General features: G+C 42.8%; 1 protein-coding gene across 1 annotated transcript in view; it reads right to left on the bottom strand.

Annotated features, from left to right (window-relative positions):
• The window catches only part of tjap1 (tight junction associated protein 1 (peripheral)), a 53421-nt gene that overhangs the window by 12479 nt on the left and 24560 nt on the right, over positions 1–16382 (bottom strand). The window contains exons 8-9 of the mRNA XM_017434467.3: positions 5993–6100; positions 4792–4875 (exon numbers count right to left, since the gene is read on the bottom strand). Of these exons, the coding sequence (XP_017289956.1) occupies positions 4792–4875; positions 5993–6100 (192 nt within the window). The remainder of the gene's footprint in view (positions 1–4791; positions 4876–5992; positions 6101–16382) is intronic.

Raw genomic sequence — 16382 nt, 5'->3', positions numbered from 1 at the left:
TCACAAATGAGGGAAAAATGGAGCGGGAGATCGACAGGCGGATTGGTGCAGCGTCTGCAGTGAAGTGGGCGCTGTACCGATCTGTCGTGGTGAAGAGAGAGCTAAGTCAAAAGGCGAAGCTCTCGATTTACCGGTCGATCTACGTTCTTACCCCCATCTCTGGTCGCGAGCTTGGGTAATGACCGAAAGAACGAGATCGCGAATACAAGCAGCTGAAATGAGTTTCCTCCGCAGGGTGTCTGGGCTCTCCCTTAGAGATAGACTATGTTTCTCGGCTGGCCTGGGAACGCCTTGGGATTCCCCCGGAGGAGCTGGCCCAAATGGCTGGGGAGAGGGAAGTCTGGGTCCCCCTGCTTAGGCTGCTACCCCCGCGACCCGACCCCGGATAAGCGGAAGAGAATGGATGGATGGATGGACACTTCCTTCACCTCAGCATGAGCAGCCCAGTAACTGAGCTGCTGATGAGAAAAATATCTGACGGTTGGCCTGGCGGCATCACCGCCTGTCCCCATGGCCCCCTAGGGGTCCTGGTGGGGCGACGGCCATAGTCTGCAGCACGGGCCTGCCTGGCTGGTTGGTGGACTGGCTCACGAAAGTCCCTGCTGAGTCTCTGCCGTGCAACCCAAGGATCAAATCCACTAGGGCGATCGCAACCCCAAGGTGGCGGCCTGAACCGTCCTTTCCAGCGCTTCCAAGGCAGCCGGATCAAACAACTCCCCAGGTACCACAGGAACACTACGGAGGGTCCGACGGCATATTTCAGCCAAAGTAGACTGAGCCAGCCAGTCCTGCGGAAGAGCCTGGACCAGAAAAGACATTACGCGCCCAAGCTCCCTGGTCATCAGTGCAAAAGCCTGATGTGCCGCATCACTAAAGCCAATTGTCCTAGTGGCACCATTAGTGTCTTGTAGGGATGAAGAGAGGGCAAACATGAGGTGCACCAAAGAATTGCCCAGTCAGCCAGCACGTGCCCAGGCATTATAAGCTTTACAGAGGAAGTCATCTGTAACACTACATTGAGCCCGTGGGCACCGAACATCACGATGCAGAGCCTCATCTGATGACACAATGAGTGAGGCCACTGCAGGTTCAACCGCAGGCATACAATCCAGACCTGCCTTAACCGACTCATGCATAGCTGCCAACTTGCGACCATCCGTGGAGAGGCACGAAAAGGGTCTAGGGTCCCGCCCACAGAAGGGGGACAGAAGGGATAAGGGGCCCGTCCGCGCCTTAAAAAGGCGCTTCCAGGAGCGGACTCGTCCATCTGCAGCTGCCTCAATGCCATACGCATGATGTCCCACATAGAGCTGTCACTAGCTGCACTCTGAGATAAAGAGTGAGCCAGTCTCTGCACGAGATGACTGTGCCTCCTCCTCACTCCTAAAGTGAAAGGCAGAGGCAACCAAGGTAACGCATCCATCAACTCTCGTGGAAAGGCCCTGATCAGACTTGGCTCACCTCTTCTTAGGAGGCGCCACAGAGACTGTGGCCTCATTCCGGCACTTTGAGCGCCACCTGTCCAGAAGGTGGAAAGTCATTGCCACCCCCGGGGTGCAATTGGGCCAGCTGAGTCACCCTCACAGCACAGGGCATGCAACTGCAGGTCATGCAGGGGTCTCTGACAGGGCCTCTGACAGGGCCTCCTTCAGATGATCATGCCCAAGGCAGGCAGGGCACAGGTCGTGACCATCATCTGCCCGTAGCACGGCTCCACAATCCGCACAACAGTGGGAGCCATCCATGTTTGAAACAGACCTGGGTGCAACCGCAGGCAGAACGAACAGGCTAAGATCGGGAGACAGGGCAGGGATGCTACCGTCACCAATCACTATAAAATATAGCAACAGAGGGGCTGACACTATCAGCTACATCCAAATAACAGGACGAAAAAACCAAAACTGGGAGAGGGGGCATTGGACCTTAAATGTAAAGTTAAAGAAGAAAAAAATACCTTGGACTACCTTGTGACAATTCTGTTGCATTCTGTATGTGTAACAGAAACCAATGCTTAAAACCAAGACCAGACATTTCCAGCAGACTGACTTACAGTTTTGTAGACTTTCCCTTGTGCTATCTTAAAATAAGCTAATTTAAGTGTCTTTTTGCTTTTGAAGCTTTTATGTTCAATCTTGTTCTGTAACCATAAACAACCAGGCAAAGAAAGAGTTTGATGCTTGGTTAACTCTGGAGTCAATGCCATTCAAGACGGCTACCACAGCCAAGTGACCTTAGCAAACACAAAACTTGTTGTAACAGATATTGAGCTAAAATTAAATAACATAGTAGCCAAGAATCATTCATAGGGATGCACCAATACTGATACCAGTATCTGGTATCTCTGTTACAGTGTGCGCATACTGGTATTCACAAAATAAAAGTGTTCCAATACCACGGTACCAATACCACTTCATGGCAGCGTGACGTTCACCTTTCAGTCAGGCAGTTGAAGAGGAACAACGTCAGCTGTGTGGACAGATTTTAAACTGAACGATGGAGACAAAACTAAAACTGACTGTAAAGTTGGCTTAGCAAAGTTATCAAGAGGAGGGACAAAGTACAGCACTTTTAACACAAACAATTGAATAAAACAGCTAAAACACACAACACAACAACAACAAAAACAACACATTGTTCAAGAGTTTGCAAACAGCAGCGGGAAACCGCTACAATCTGTCACTAAGCAGAAGGGGATCCTGGGAATATATGGATCTAAGCACAAGCTTCCCGACAGCCTCAGTGCTCAACAACAGGAGCTTATTGTCCTTAAGTTATTGTCCAGCTCCATTTGAGGAGTTAACACAAAACGTTAGTCCCTCTGCGTTCTTTCAAGAAATGCCAACTTCATAAATGTGTTTAGTTTTCATTTAAGAAGATTGGGGACTAGATGGAGATCATTCAAGGGCCCCTTTTGGCCCTTAAGACCCCTGTGTGGTCTAAATGAGAAATCAGAAACTGAGAAAGAAAGATACTAATGGATAAAACCTTAAACTCAAGGTTTGATGTAGTTAAATTAACATCATAATTAGTGTCTAGCTTTAAGGACACAAAACAAACAAAAAAGAATTACCATATTTGTCTGAGCAGTTTTTAATAATTTGAGTTTAACATTTTTGAAAAGGCAACTGTTTCTTTAAACTCTCTTCATTTTTCCGAATTTCTGCAGACCTGAAAAATAGCAAAACCAAATTGCAGACATTTTAAGAGTGTAGGAGCCGAGGTAACCTGATATCAGGTGTGAAAAAGGTTTAATCTGAGACATTTACACCTTCAGACCAATAGTTTATACTTCCCGAGTCCTCACAGAGGCACAGTGATGGTGATGATGCGTTTCCTGGAACGTGATGCTAGATCTCCATAAAGTCTAATGGATCTAATGCAGCCATCAACTCCCGGATCAATCACCCACCCACCCACACCCACACACACACTTTCTGTCTGTGACTCCCCTCTCTGGTTTTAATCTGCAAGGGGAAAAATTGCTCTACATCTAAAACTTCACAAACAGGAAGCACATCATAACCTGGACTAAACATCTGTCTCCAAGCTGAGACATTACCGAACAGCAGGTGAACACACCTGGGGCCCAAAGGTCGGCAGGTAACATGCATGTGAGGATGTTCTGCTGAGGTTTACTGCTGATGAGACCTGATCAGGTCTGATTAAAGTCTGATAACGAGTTAGGACTCTGTCCTGGGTTTTGCCTCACCTGTCTCAGGTAACTCAGACTGCAGGATTACATTAAATCTGAACCCTAGTTGTCAGTAACAGAACCGACCTCAGACTGTTGCCTTGCAGCCCAAACCTTATGAGTCAAATTTTATTTTTGTTCTGATCCAAAACTAAAAAACTTTGTCTGGAACTTCAACCCTAATCCTCTGCGGTGCCCATAATGAGTCCTGATGGGCCTGCATCGCTCCGAGCTTCAACTTTCACTTGAGTGCAAAAAAACCCAGAACCACACAAATAAGTTCTGCCCCTTTAGAACCCAAAATAACACATGTAAAAGGAAAAAGAAAAAGAAAAGAAAATTCAGACTAAAAAAAAAAAACCTGAAACATTAAAAGACAGAAAATACAAAAAATGGAAGAACAACAACAAAAAAAGAATCAATTGAGCAACCTAAACACCTACCTATATTTATAAATTTATTTTCACTTTAACTTCTGCATTGGTTTCATTTTGAATTTGTTAATTTGTTATTATGCTGTTTCTATGCTACTGTGCATGTTTTTTACTTTTATTTTAAAGAAAGTATTAAAAGGTTTTTTGTAAAATGCTTTTAGTATCGGTGTTTGAAAACCAAATTTCTTATATTTGTATATTTATATACAATTATAATTGTTTATACAAATGTATAATCCTCTATATATTCAAATAAAATGGATATAAAGTACTTATTTTATACTTCATTATTTTAATGTTTTCTGTATTCTGCTGCAACAAAAAAATTAATTATTACATTTTCAAATTACTGTAATCTAGCCGTTTTTCCTGATTACTTTTCCTCCCTTTATTAAATTCCTAGTTTTTTTTTACCTCTGTTTTCTCTCAACCAATTACGTTTGAGCTGAACTGTTTATGAGCAAATCACATCAACAACTTATTTTAGGTTTAACATAAATAAACTGAACACGGAGGTAAGAAATAATACATAAATGAAACAAAAATAATTTTAAATGATTTAAACTGCATTTATTCTAAACACTGATAAATATTCTATTTAAGCTACAAAACAAACACCACATACATAAAAGAAGAAAACAACCACCACCAACTGTCTGTACTTACGTCAGCGAACTTGTGGTTCCTGAAATGGGACTTGTTGCATTTGAGCAGCTGAACAGCCAGGTTGCAGTCCTGTCTGTAGCGCTCCTGCAGACAGACACACACACAGTCAATTCATCATGTGACATCTGTCCATCAGAAACAGCCTCCTCATCAGTCTCCACCTGTGTCATCGGGTTTATTCATTACACTCAGAGAGCAGCGCTGTGGCCTCATACAGTCTGAGCGCGCTGAGTGTAGCATATTGCCTGACCCCTAATCAGAGATCAATTGGACCATCAGGAGTTCATTAATCACATGACGCTCTGAGGCAGACAGACGGTTACCACAGCAGCAGCAATGACAGGAACCACTCCACAGACGCCAAGATCCAACAACCAGTCGGTTGATAAACTACGAGTTCTAGCTCAGCTAGATTTGGACCATTGAAAGATAACAGAACCACCTAACACAGAACCAAATTTGATCCCTGCACAGCCTGACAGACACAGCTCAGGGCTCACCACTGTAGGGACAGACACAGCTCAGGGCTCAGCACACCCAGCACACTCCTGCTTGTCTGATAACACAAACAGTCATTTCTGGAACTAGAACCACAAGTTACTTCAACATCATCCATCCATTTTCTTTAGCCGCTTTTCTGTGCATGGTCACGGAGAGCTGGTGCCCATCTCCAGTGGTCACTGTGTGGTCACACTCTCTCTAACACATAGGGACAAATCAGAGTTACCAATCAACCTAACATGCATGTTTTTCGTCTGTGGGAGGAAACCAGAGTGCCCAGAGAAAACCCATGCAGGCACGGGGAGAACATGTAAACTCCACACAGAAAGGCTGTGCCGTGAACCTGACCACTGGACCACAGTGACGCCTTTAACATAATTTGTACATTAATCTGATATGACCAGTCTGTGACAATGGTTCTTCTTCATTCAAGGACTAAATGTTTGGTTCTGTTCAGAATGAGCTTAAATATTCCAGAGGTTTTAATCCACTGAAAACAATCAGAGCCACAGTCTGCAGTCTAACCCAGTCCTGGTCCAAAAACCAAAGGCTGTTCACAGCTGAATCTAAAGGATCAATGAACTCTCTGGATACCAAATGGAATGGCTCAGTGAGCTGTCAATCAAAAGCTAAAGAAATCACTGTATGGAGAGCATTCCCATCGAAACCAGCCTTGGTGGGAAGGTGTGTTTGTTCTCACGTTCAGCTCTTCCAGTCGGTCGATGGTGTTTTTGGCATCCAGCAGTTTGTTGGTCAGCTCCACAATCTCCAAGTCCATCGTCTTTTTGTCCCTCTCCACCTTCCGTAGCTGTGGGCAGGGCACAGACATCACGTTAGAGTTAATAAGGAGTCTGAGCTGACAATGAGCAGGGCTACATTCAGATCATGTGGGAATAAACTAACTCCTTCGTCAGAACCAGAACCCTCTCAGTCTACAGTTTTCCCAGATCATTTGAATGCTGCATTAGCAAGCAGCACACACGCAGCACAGATGCATTATAGAATGCAGAGGAGGGGCTGCAGCTACAAGAAGATCAATCAGATCTGATGAGATCTTCATCAAAGCATCAAAGCTGAGATATGTTCAATTATCTGTTTCTGCCAAAGCTAGCATGATACTAAAAGTCGCATGAGTGCAACAAGCTCGCCATCAGATCAGGACGCTCTGACACGATTAAAACCGCAGGACACTACTGCATGTGTACAGCAGCAAGCTGGCAGATGGTGGGCAGAGCCTTTTCAGTAGGTGGAGTCTGTTCAGGCCACAGAAACTGACCAATCACAGCAGATGTTTTAACAGACCATCTTGTGCAAGAGAACAGCATATCTGAACATTTCATAACCAGAAGTTAAACCTTTAAAACAAATCATTTGCAAAAATAAATCCTGCCTGCTAACTTGACCGTTTACTGATCCAAGTCAGAACTGGGCAACGAAAACTCCTTGAAAATGTAATGTTATGCATATGACTACCGTTCCCTGAAGGAGAGGAACGAGGTACAACATGTACTATGGGATATCACGCTCCCGCGTGTCCTGGCTGAAGACACCTTTAATCGCGCCTTTAGGCAAATGACGTGATGATATAAGTGACAGGGCCCACCTGCACTATGTAACCGTCCGTCATCACTGTCATTCCTCAGTTCAATAGCCGCTCTTCACCGAGCCCGGCTGAGCAGAGGGGCAGCCATGTGTTGTACCTCGTTCCTCTACTTCAGGGAACAGTAGTTATATGCATAACATTACGTTCCCTTTCAGTTGATTCACTCGGTACAACATATGTACTATGGGACATATATAAACGCCCCGCAGAGCAGCCATCAAACCTGGGTTAATACAGCGCACTAGTGCGGCACCTTAGTCCCAGCAGAAAGAACAGAGTGAGCCACTGAAGGGGCTGTCACATCCAAATGATAAAACTGAACAAATGTGTGTGGTGAGGACCAGCTGGCCGCAGCACAGATATCACTCACGGGTACACCTTTAAACAGAGCCCAGGATGTTGCTACACCCCTGGTGGAGTGCGCTCTCACACCATGCGGGATTGGGAGCCCCCTGCTGTTGTAAGCTAGAGAAATAGCTTCCATAATACAGTGGGAGAGTCTCTGTCTAGAGTCTAGACCAGGGGTGGGCAATCCTGGTCCTCGAGGGCCACCGTCCTGCATGTTTTCCTTGTTTCTCTGCTCCAACAAGGCGTAATGCAAAAGGAGGTGGGCAAAAGCTTGAGAGCTCAATAGTCATGGAGCTGTAGTCTGAAGGTATAACCTTAGGGAGATACGCTGTGTTTGGTTGCAGCATGACCTTGGAACCATCAGGTGAAAACTGAATGCAGGAGGGATTCACTGACAAAACATGGAGGTCTCCAACCTGCTTTGCAATTATCAGAGCAAGAAGCAGAGCAACCTTATATGAAAGAAACTTCATATCCACTGACTCCAAAGGTTCAAATGGAGAATCACAGAGAGCCTCAAGAACCACAGTAAGGTCCCAGGGAGGGACACAGGGTTTAATCACGGGTCTCAGTCTACGGACCCCTTTTAAAAAACGCACAGCCAGGGGATGAGCTCCTGGCGTGACCCCCATTGAAACCAACATGGCAGGCAGAAATAGCTGCTTTCATTGTGGAAAAAGAGAGCCCTTTATCCAACAGCTCCTGCAGGAATGTTAAAACATCCACCATTGAGCACTGAAATGGGACAATGTGCTTGACTTCACACCACTGCTCAAAGGCCCGCCACTTGTAGGCATATAAGCCTCTAGTAGAGGATGCCCTTGCACTCTGGATTGTCGCCACTACAGCGGGGTGAAGGCCTTTAGCTAACAAGCTGGACCTCTCAGCAGGTAGGCATGCAGAATCTCCCCACCTGCCTGAGTGAGAAGATCCTGACGGACAGGGAGTTGCCAGGGCTCCGCTGCCAGCAGGCTGATTATCTCTGCATACCATAACTGCAGGCCATCGGGGGTGCCACCAAAATCAGAGACAAACCATGTCTGCGCACCCTCTCTTGTACAGGCAGTATCATTTCCACTGGGGGAAATGCATACAGAAGTACATTGGGCCATTGGTGGGCTAGTGAATACACCCCTCAGCGTACATGTGTTGTACCAAGTGAATCGACTGAAAGGGAACTGATTTATCGCCCTCTGCTCAAAAAGCAAAAGGTTTGTCTGTCTTAACAAAAATGTATTTATTAGGGACTGTAATAAAACTCAGCTAGTCATTGGATGAAACTCTATAACTGATTAACTTTTAGAGTCAACCCCAATCAAGATGGCTGCACAGAATATCAACCTTAGCAAACACAAAAATGGCTATAATGCAGTCAAATTTTACAGATATTAAGCTAAAATTTGGTGTGGAAGTAGCTGATAGTAATCCCCAACACATACTCTAAGCACTAACAAATCCCAAAAAGATTTTGAAACATAACATGTAAAGTTATTTTCAAGATTTGACTAGAACAGCTGTAACACCATCATTTCTCCCTAATGCACCTTTATGCCACAAAACTAGGTAGTAACAGAGTCGAAATGGTCAACTTGGCTCAGCAATGACTAGGGTTCGGCAACGAGTCTCGAGAATTGATTGGAACCGGGATGAATTCTAGAAATTTCAAGTTCTAGTTTTGATACCCTTAAGAAGCCGCTGCAGAACAACAACAAAGGAGATTTTGCAGGAAGTGTCCGTGAAACTACGGACAATGTGCTGCAGCAATTAAAAGTGTGGCTTAACTGGAGTTGATGGATGTGCCAGCATGTCCAAGTCACATGACCGGTATAAAATTGCTCTGGCGGGAAAGATGCGCCCTCTCTGAGACTTTGTTTCAATTTGTGTCAAAGTACAGATTTCAAACTATAAACCAGTTTTTAAAATTGTGTTGATAAGCCAAGTACAGCCTGAGTTATGATAAATATTCCACGCCCCACTTTTCCTGAAAATCACTGTCTTACTTGAAGCATGTTATAGAAAGACGCAGCGAAGACAGAGCGTCTCCGGGAGAAAATACTTCCATCCGAACCCCCCCCCAAAAAAAAAAAAACTCACACATCCCTCTCCTTTCTAACTGACATCCAAAGTTATTAGTCTAGAGCCAAAATATCTACAGGAGGAAGGAGAAGGAGGCGCAAAAATTGAAGGAAGTTCAGCCGCAGCAAAATAAAAAAATAAATAAACATAAAACAGTGAGCTGAGGAGTAAGTAATGAGATTTGTAATATTTTGCGTGTTTGGATTTTACAGTTAGGGTGTAGTGTGTTAAGTGTTAGGTTTTGTCAGTTTTAGTCTGTTTGAGTGAAAATAAGGTCGTGATTTTTGAACATGGAGCTCCAACTTTTGTTTGGAGGCTTGGACACAGAGATTATGGCCTCATCATAGCATCACACATCAGTCAGAATCAAGTAAATCAATAAAATATGTCTTATACTAACATTGAGGCAGCTAACAAGTTATACTCAAATGGGTCAACTCAAATGCAAAGATCCAGCTAACGTTAGCCCATGTATTTTTTTCTTAGACAAACAACCTGAAAATGTAACATTGACCTGACTCCGTGATGTGCCACTCTGTTCACCATAGCATTCAAAGCAAAGATGTTGGTGTAACAAATTGAAAAGTGCCACAGAAAGGTTACATCATATATTGCCTCTTAAAAAGAATCGATAGAGAATTGTTACAAGCCGGATTCGAAACAACGAATCAAAATTGTAACTGGTATCATTCAAATTCAAACGATGCCCAACCCTAGTGATGATAACCCAGTTGCAGGATTAAACTACAACAAACAGCTTTATTACTGAGGGAAGACTAATAATGATGCATGACTTTACATTTGCATTGTTAAACTCAGTTAATTTGTCATATTTTGAAAATGGTACTAGGGAGGTGTCTGTCACACATTCAGTGCATTGCTCTTCTTGTCAACGCAGCAGAGTTCTGCTCCACGCCTATTTTGGTTCTGCGATGTTCACTTTATTTCTGAAAGCTCGCATCAGTGCAGGATGCAGCCAGCTCCGTTGGCGATTTTTTTTTAAACGGCCAGAGGCAGCACAAACACAGACTGGTCTTTGCGGCTATTTCGTGGAACAGTTTTATGAAAGAGTCTTATGTTTTGCTTTTAATAGAAGCAATTTACATTTGCAGCTGCTACCACTTTTATCTATGTGCATGTGCACATGAGGTTTGGTTTGGTAGAGAAGAATAATTGTGGTGACACTTTTCCTCTTTCCTCCTCCATGTTGTCTCACTCCGCGGCAAACTGCAGTTCGTCAGGAAAGTAAGTTTTTTTGGGGGGGTTTCCAGCAGGTTCCAGATTTAAAAATATCACTTGTTGGGACTATAAGGATATGTTAAAAATTAACCATGTGTCCATTCTCAGTGTGACAAATTAGTCTGTAGCTTTTAATTTCAGCTGAGAGCTGGCTGCTCAGATCTGGGGGGTTTTCTTGTCAAAAGTTGAGTAACTCCTCATTTTTAATCAAACTAATTAGTGACTTTGTTTACTTTTTTTGGCCACAACTAGTTGGTTTCCACAGCTGTACCGAGAACAGATTGCCTGGTCTGCTGCACCTTAAAAAATAAACAAACAAAAAAATAACATGTTCCTTCCAAACCCCTCCATGTTTTTCCTGCCTCACTGCTCAGCTTTCCTGAAACCCTTTCCAGTTTAGGCATTCTTGTAAATGAGATTTTTTTTTAATCCCAGTGAGTTTTTTTCCTGGTAAAATAAAGCATATAATAATTAAGGTTTTGGTTCAGTTTTTAGCAGAACTGGGTTCTGATCAATCAGACAAGTGGTACATCAGTAGTTCGTTGACCTTTATCTGAACAGTTTCATGTACCAGAGCAGAAGGTGAAACCTGCTGGATGGCATCAGGTCCAACTTGCACCAGAATTGTAGTTTGCTAAAAAATACGACCCAGATCAAGAAGAACCAGCACAAGGTTCTGATTAAATGCAACAGTAATATAATCTGAAGTGATGAGTCTAAGATCATTACTGAAGTCTGAAAGATTTCAGGATATGGCAACCCGATGTTCAAACATTCAGAAAACAGAAGAAGAAAAGTGATGCAGAGGATGGAGAGATGAAAGTGAATGAAACCCAACTGCATGGACCCATGTCTGACTGACGGCAGCCTGGGGAAGATGGTGATGAAGATGATCCATCAAAGAGCAGCGTGAGGAAAAAAAGAAGAAATGAAGGAGGACAGTGAGATCAACAGGAAGGTTTTTACACCTGTCAGGAACACCCGAGGACCCGGGTACTCACCACAGAACTGAACTGCCAAGAGGCTGAAGGAAAAAATGCTTGACCTTTATTTACTTAAACTGCTCGTTTCAGTCCTATGAGTCCAGGTTCTATATCAGAACAAACTGACTTACAGGTTGGTGCTTTTTTTGGTTTTCTAATCATTTTCATACGTGAACTTAAGACGTCGTAAAAACCAGATGAAAGGTCTGTTTTTAGACTAAATCATTTACAAGGTATTATTGACCAGTAACAATCCCAGTTCTCCCCGAGTCAGATCCCATCAGAGTCCAGGGGTGCTCCTGATCAGCAGTTCAAGTACAAAAAAATGATTGACTCCAAAACAGAAACAAGATGTGGACGATGACTGGTAGGAACATCTGAAAACAAGTTACTTTATTTCTTTACACAAAACTGTTAGAGTCATAAAAAAAGTTAAGTTTGTAACTATAGATTTGAAGCTTTGTAGATGACTGTCAGTAGCAGTAAACAAAATGGATGCATCTTCACAGTGTGCAGTTTGAGATATTATAATCAACAAAGTCACGGATGTGATGTGTAGCGTACCTGCACTCCTCCCCTATGAATAACATGCAGTATGACAATTCTGGTCTCTCAGAATTCTCTCACTGTTCCAGGAGACCAGAAACTCACAAAAACAGTTTTATTTGCAACTTCTGTGCCGTTTCATTCTTTCTTGTCTGCCAGTAGCATAACACAAAGTAGATGACTTATACCAGCAATGTCATGAGGAACATCCATCCTGCTGGTCAGCTGTAGAAGTTAGTAGTGGAAACGCTGATGCTAAATGTGAACCACTGGGCTTCTTTGAGGCAATAGAACATGGAAAATGTGCATGGGATTGCCTAGGATGCCACTGTATAAATGTCCCTATAAGAACACTCCTTTAAGGGTTACTCACCTGAAGAGGCAGCAGTATGCGACAAGTCACATGTCATTTTATTAATGTCAAAGTCATTAACAAAAATGCCAATGTTAAAATTAACAAAGTCGACAAGCTGATTAAAAACCAAACAGGAAAAAGGGACAATAAAATTAATTCTGAAAATCAAACGTAAAAATTCATAGTTACAATAAAATAGGCTAAAAACAAGCTAAAACAAGAACACATCCCAATATAAAAGATCGGATGGAATTAAAACTAAACTTGAAATAAAAGCTAGTGTAAAAAAGTGAGTTTTTAAGAGTGTCTACAACTCAATGTGACAGCCTGCGTCTAGACAGGGCCCGTCCTTTATTCTTTACAGCGGGACACACAAACGGCTGTTCTGAGTGCCGAAAATACTGTGTTGCTGCCACATACAGCCACAGCGCCCTGACTGGACACAGCAAAGTGATAGCAACTTCAATGTTGCTCCTGCCATTGGTTTAAAAGGTGGCACATGCAGGACTCTCAAACCCAATGCATGAGGCGAGTGGCTGCCTGTCTCAGTCTGGGAGGACACAGCCTCCTAGAACCATGCAGACATTGTGTCACCCAGTAATGTCCACCAACCAGTCTGTCAAATATGCAACAATGGTTGACTGATATACCTGCCACATAAAATTCCAAAACAGAGGCAGCGCTTCCGGCATCAAAAAGATACTGTAGATTTAATTTCCCATTGGGATTAATAAAGTATTTTTGAATTGAATTGATTTTGTACACGATGCAGAGGACAAGTAATAGGGTCTAACCCCTATTTGCCCAACAATGCTCATAAACTTTTAATGCAGATCTAGCGTTCTGTAACATTCAATTGAGGACTCCAGGCTAGTCAGGGACTGCCAAGATCCTTCAAAGCCCAGATTGTGAGATGAAGATGACCCAGAGATGGGTACCATCCCTTCCCATCTAGCTGGGACAGCAGGTCCAGCTTCATTGGTAGTTGGAATGGCTCTCTTTCCAACACAGGCTGAGCAACATGGAAAACCAAATCTTTGACAGCCACCTGGGCACTACCAGGAAAGGCTGGTGGTTCTAGGACTCCATTCTGTGAAGAGTCATTATTAGAGGGAATAAATAGAGAGGAGGGCTTGGCCAAGAGTTATGAAGCAAAAAGGTCCACTTGGGCCTCCTTATACTGATCCCAAAACATCTGCCCTACCTAAGGGGGAAACCTCCACATTCCAGAAGGTAACTTCCAACAAGAGAGGTAGTCTGCCACGGAACTTTTCGTGTCAGGCAGGTATGTTGCTCTTAAGGAATCCGACCCAGGATAAGCCTGCATCTACAGTTTGTGAGCCACCTTCAGGAACTTCAGTGACCTAGTCCCTCTTGTTCCATGAGGGACAAGAGGGACATAGCTGAGGGGCTGACTGTCTGTACAAGCAGACACTTGCTTCTGAGAAAAGGGTGAGAAGTGCCTCAGTGCCAAATAGATGGTAAGGAGTTTTACAGACTCCACTGCTAAAAGTGCCACACTCCATCCTTAGCTGACCTGATCTGCCAGATTGTCCCCCCAAACAAGGGAGGAGGCATCAGTTGTTAAAACCTCCTGACTTGCATTGTACTAAACCCATTGGGAAACCCTGCAAAAAAAAAAAAGAAATGAAACTTTTCTAACTCCCAAGGTCTGAAAAGAGTCCTGCACCTGTGATTAACCTAGACTCTCAGCTTCCTGTGTGGGATAAGGCTCCAAGCAGAAGGCACTGCACCACCTCTGTAAAGGACAAAGATGAAGCAGCCCTAGAAATATCAAGGCAGAGGATTCTGCATCCCCAGAGGCCTACGCCATGTGTGAACAGTCAGACTCGACAGGTCGTCAGACAGGCATTGAATCTGCTCCCCTCAGTCTGTGGTCAAGCATGCTCACTGAATCCAGATACATGCCAATGAAGGAGGTATGCTTTGTTGGGATGAGTGCACTCTTCTCCAGACTCACCAACAACAGACAGGACATGGGAAATGGACCCTGGATGACACCTGTTGGGCTTCTCAGAGAGAGGCGGCGTAAATGAGCCAGTAGTCCAGATAAGGAAGGACCTTCAACCCTGACAGGCTAAGTGGAGTCAAGGCTGCCTTCATGCACCTCATAAAGATACAAAAAGCCAGAGATGGGACAAAAGGCAGGATAGCAAACTGGTAGGCCTGACCGAAAAAAAGTGAAATTAAAGATATTTCCTGTATTCCAGATGAATATGAACATTCAATTCAATTCAATTCAAAAATACTTTATTAATCCCAAAGGGAAATTAAATGTTGACGTAGCTCATTTAAATCAAGGAGTTATTATAGATGGTGATGGCTGTGGGCAGGAAAGATCTCCTGTAGCGGTTTGTTTTACAGCTAATCTGAAGAAGCCTTTGACTAAAGAGACTGTTTTCCGATGACGGTCTAATGAAGAGGATGGTCAGGGTTGTCCTTTGATTTTATGCAAAATCCTTCTTTGCATCATCATCTCCAGAGGTTCCACAGTCATCCCCAGAACAGAAGCAGCTTTTTTTTTTTTTAAATCAGGTTGTTGAGCCTTTTTAGGTCCCTGGCTCTGATGCTGCTGCTCCAACAGATAATGGCAGAGGAGATGACACTCTCAACAACAACATTCTTACAGAAGATCTGCAACATCTTGCTGGAAATCTTGAAGGATCTAAGCTTCCTCAAGAAGTGCTCTGTCCCTTCTTGTAAATGGCTTCACTGTTGAGTCTCCAGTCCAGTCTGTTGTCTAGATGAACACCAAGGTATTTATATTCCTCAACCATCTCCACTTCTTCTCCCATGATGGTAATAGGGTTTGATCTGACACTGTTTCTCCTGAAATCTACAATCATCTCCTTTGTTTTGTTCACATTCAAGATGAGATGATTGTTTTATTACTTTTATTATTAATTAGCATAAGTCTTTTTTCTTACATCCAACATTAATTATAATTATAAACTACTAATTAGACTAACCCCATTTAGAATATTCAATTTCACCTTAAAAGTGTAAAAACTGGTAGAATTATAACTGATGAAATTTAGTGAAATTTAACTGTTTGCATTTTAACTCAAAATGTTGGTTATAATCAACCCAAATAACATAAATGCAAATTGTTTCACTGATTTATAGGTTAAATATCAGAGGAGGAGGAGGAGGATGAAGAGGATTCACTGTGTCCCTGTCATGGATTTTGACTTCCAACAATAAAAGCAAACAGAACAAAATTAATAAAAAATAAAACATTTTTATCTTTTGAAAAAAACTAAACAAACAAACAAAATAACTAATGAACAAACTAACAAAAAAGCCATCAATGAAGTAATGAATAAAATAATAATACAATAAACTGAAAAATAAAGTAATACATGACGTAACGAACAAAGTAACAAATAAAGTAATGAATTTTGTAATGAGCGATTGAAGTAATGAACAAATAGTTCCTGCAAATGTGTTATTTTTGGTCTTTTGTTTTCTTCCTTCTTTAGTTGCTTTTGTTTGTTTTTCTAAATAATTATTTCATTGATTTTATAAATAATCTTTGAACCTTCTGACCCTCCACTGGTTGGCCTTCTTTCAGCTACGAGACATTTAGTTCCTAAAATAAATTTGATATTGAAGTGTCTTCAAAAGGTGGACGTTCTTCTGGGTCTTCATAATTGCAGCAACGATTTAATGATCAAAAGAAATGACTTTACAGACATAAGTTATTCTTGAACAGTGAGAGTTCATTCAAAATAACAGTCTGTGCGAATCGAGACTTCTGGCCCAGTCAGTGAAAATCCCCCCGTTCTTCTTGGGGCTGCTTCTTTTTATAAACATTTACCACACCCAGCTGTAGAATAACACACACACACATCCCACTGGGACGGACCTTAACAGTATGGATTCAAGTACATTCAGTTCCCTTTATGGTGATAAGCTG

Source organism: Kryptolebias marmoratus, linkage group LG22 (genome assembly GCF_001649575.2).
Source record: "Kryptolebias marmoratus isolate JLee-2015 linkage group LG22, ASM164957v2, whole genome shotgun sequence".
Taxonomy (NCBI): Eukaryota; Metazoa; Chordata; class Actinopteri; order Cyprinodontiformes; family Rivulidae; genus Kryptolebias; species Kryptolebias marmoratus.
This window is presented reverse-complemented; position numbering and strand designations above follow the sequence as displayed.